The following is a 2,825-nucleotide window of genomic DNA, read 5'->3' as shown; positions in this document are numbered from 1 at the left end:
AAATGCATTTAATGTCATAAAAATAAATGCTAAGAAACGAAAGTAGGAGATAAATACAAAGAAAAAAAAAGAGAATCAATAAAAAATGCTAATTTTTTTTATAATACTTTCTTTTTCCATTTTTCAACATTTTACATTTCATCTAGAAGCTAATTTTATATTTTAAAATTTTCAATTTTCACCAGTAATCATATATTCTTACAAAATGCACTAAGTAAAGATAGTTAATCCAATACCAACATTTTATTATTATTAAATATTCTTAATTATCTATATATTAATTTTAAATCTTAAACATCTTAAATATGTAAAAGGGGTAGTGGTAACCCTTATTTTTTTATTTTGAACACAAATTATGCAGTTCGGGGATGTCTTTTTGATGAAAACCAAATGAATTATGTTAATAAAATAATAATTTAGAAGTGTCTTATACATACATACATAATTTATTATAGAGTATCCATAATTGATTGTAGATCATTAATAATTAATTATAGATTTCTTATTTTGATTAATAAATAATAAAAAAGAATAAATAAAATAATTTAACTTAGACATACAGTATGAACTAATTTAAGCAGTTGTACACTTGATTTGTTTTTACATAATGGGAAGTAAGGATTTGGCTACAGTTGCCATAATAATGAATGCCGACTGATTTGTGTGTGAAATGTGAATATAGAAAGAGAGGGAAGAAGAGTGGACTTTTGCAATGGTTGAGTAAATGTTTGTTTTGACTCCTTTTCCTTGGTAATATTACCACCTCAGTTTTTTCTGCAGTGAGGCATTAACCCAACAAGTTCTTCTCTTTCCCTATATATATACCACTCATGGAAAATAGACAAGGCAGTCCCAGTTGCAGAACCTTGTCTTTGCGTTTCAAACACTCACTCCCTTCTATAGCAGGAATCCACAAGGGATACAAGAACAAAACAAGAAAAAGGACTTTTTATTTTTTATTTTTTCCTTCATACCAAATGGGAAGACCACCTTGCTGTGACAAAATTGGGATTAAGAAAGGGCCATGGACTCCTGAGGAAGACATCATCTTGGTCTCTTACATTCAAGAACATGGACCCGGGAATTGGAGATTGGTTCCCTCTAATACAGGTAACTTCTTCCTTCACAATTCTTTTGCCTTTTCATTCTTTTCTAACTAGGTTACTTTTATTCTTTATTAACTTTGATTTTTTTTTTAGGGTTGATGAGATGCAGCAAAAGCTGCCGACTCAGATGGACCAACTATCTCCGACCTGGAATCAAAAGAGGCAATTTCACCGATCATGAAGAGAAAATGATAATCCACCTCCAAGCCCTTTTGGGTAACAGGTACCAAATATATTTAGCTTGTTATGTTAAAGGCTTGATAGTTTAAAGGTTGGATTTTTGTCTGGCATGAATGGAAAAGGTTGACTTGATGAGTTTTGGGAATTTTGTATAAAGGAAAAAGGCTTTGGGATCTGTTTTGTAATAATGGGATTTTGATAAAGATGAATTTATGATGACGTGAAGTGTTTGTGATGGGTGCAGATGGGCTGCAATAGCCTCCTATCTTCCACAGAGGACAGACAATGACATAAAGAACTATTGGAATACCCATTTGAAAAAGAAGCTGAAGAAGATGCAGAGTGAGGAAGGTGACGATGAAGGTAACAATTATGACAAGGGAAACTCTTGTTCACAGCCAAAGGGTCAATGGGAGAGAAGACTTCAAACAGATATCCACATGGCCAAACAAGCCTTATGTGAGGCTTTGTCCCTTGACAAACCAAGCCAAATCTTCCCTGAGACCAAACTACCTTCGACTTCTTCCCATCCCACATCACCAAACAAAACATCATCCTTGTATGCCTCAAGCACAGAAAACATAGCCAGGTTGCTGGACAATTGGATGAAAAAATCTCCAAACAAAACCGAATCAAACTACTCCATGAGCAACATGGTAACCACAGGGTCTAGTTCGAGTGAGGGAACACAAAGCACACAGGACCAGCTTGACTCCTTGTGGAGCTTCCATTCACAGTCTGTGTCAGCAGAAGAGAACACGAACTTGGTGGAGAGCAAGCCAAACGTAGAGACGCAAGTGCCTCTGATGCTGCTGGAGAATTGGCTTTTCGAGGATGGTGCACCTCAGTGCAACGAAGATCTCATGAACATGTCACTAGAGGAAACTACAGATGGGTTGTTCTAGTTAATCTAGTCCTAGATCTATGTAACCAAATCAAGAACAAAAAAGTCTTGAAAAGAAAGAAAGATAATGCGTGTGAGTGTGTGTGTGAGAATTAGACTTTAAGTTATTGCAAATGAAACAAAAGTGTACATTACAAGTACATCTATAACTATGACTACCATCATTACCTATCTTATCTTATCTACCATAATAATAACTGAGTTGAGTATACATGTTTTTTCATTTTTCCTTTTTTTTTTTCTTTTTACTTTTAGCACGGGTTACTCAACATCTCTTTGCAATTCCTTTCTAATTTTTCTGCAACTAAAGTTAATCATGTATTAGGAGTTTTACCTATGGGAATTGATTGGACTGTGTACTTGTTATTAAAACAAATTCACTTCTTATCCCTTTAATTATGGAGAGATATTCATTTAAAAAGAAAGAAAGAAATATTCACAGTATTTTAAATCTAGTTCATATTTTTTAATCTCACAAATATTTTAAAAAGAAAATTAATTTAATTTAATTGTCGTTCATATTTTTTAATCTCAAAATATAAAAAAGGTCTGAGACTTTTTGGTCTCTTTTCTTAGTGTATTTGTCGTTCATGGGCTTAATGTTTCACAAGTATTCAGATTCATTGGAATTAAAA

The 2,825-nt window shown here is 33.2% G+C and overlaps 1 protein-coding gene across 1 annotated transcript; it reads left to right on the top strand.

Moving 5' to 3' along the window:
* The first annotated feature begins 823 nt into the window (after positions 1-823).
* LOC106757232 (myb-related protein 306) lies at positions 824-2,401 on the top strand. The gene is made up of 3 exons (XM_014639858.2): positions 824-1,110; positions 1,200-1,329; positions 1,531-2,401. The coding sequence occupies exons 1-3, from the start codon at positions 831-833 to the stop codon at positions 2,189-2,191; spliced, it is 1,071 nt and encodes a 356-aa protein (XP_014495344.2). The 5' UTR covers positions 824-830; the 3' UTR covers positions 2,192-2,401.
* The last annotated feature ends 424 nt before the right edge of the window (positions 2,402-2,825 follow it).

This window comes from Vigna radiata, chromosome 3 (genome assembly GCF_000741045.1).
Source record: "Vigna radiata var. radiata cultivar VC1973A chromosome 3, Vradiata_ver6, whole genome shotgun sequence".
NCBI lineage: Eukaryota > Viridiplantae > Streptophyta > Magnoliopsida > Fabales > Fabaceae > Vigna > Vigna radiata.
The sequence above is the reverse complement of the archived record's forward strand: the minus strand, read 5'-3'. Positions and strand labels throughout refer to the sequence as shown.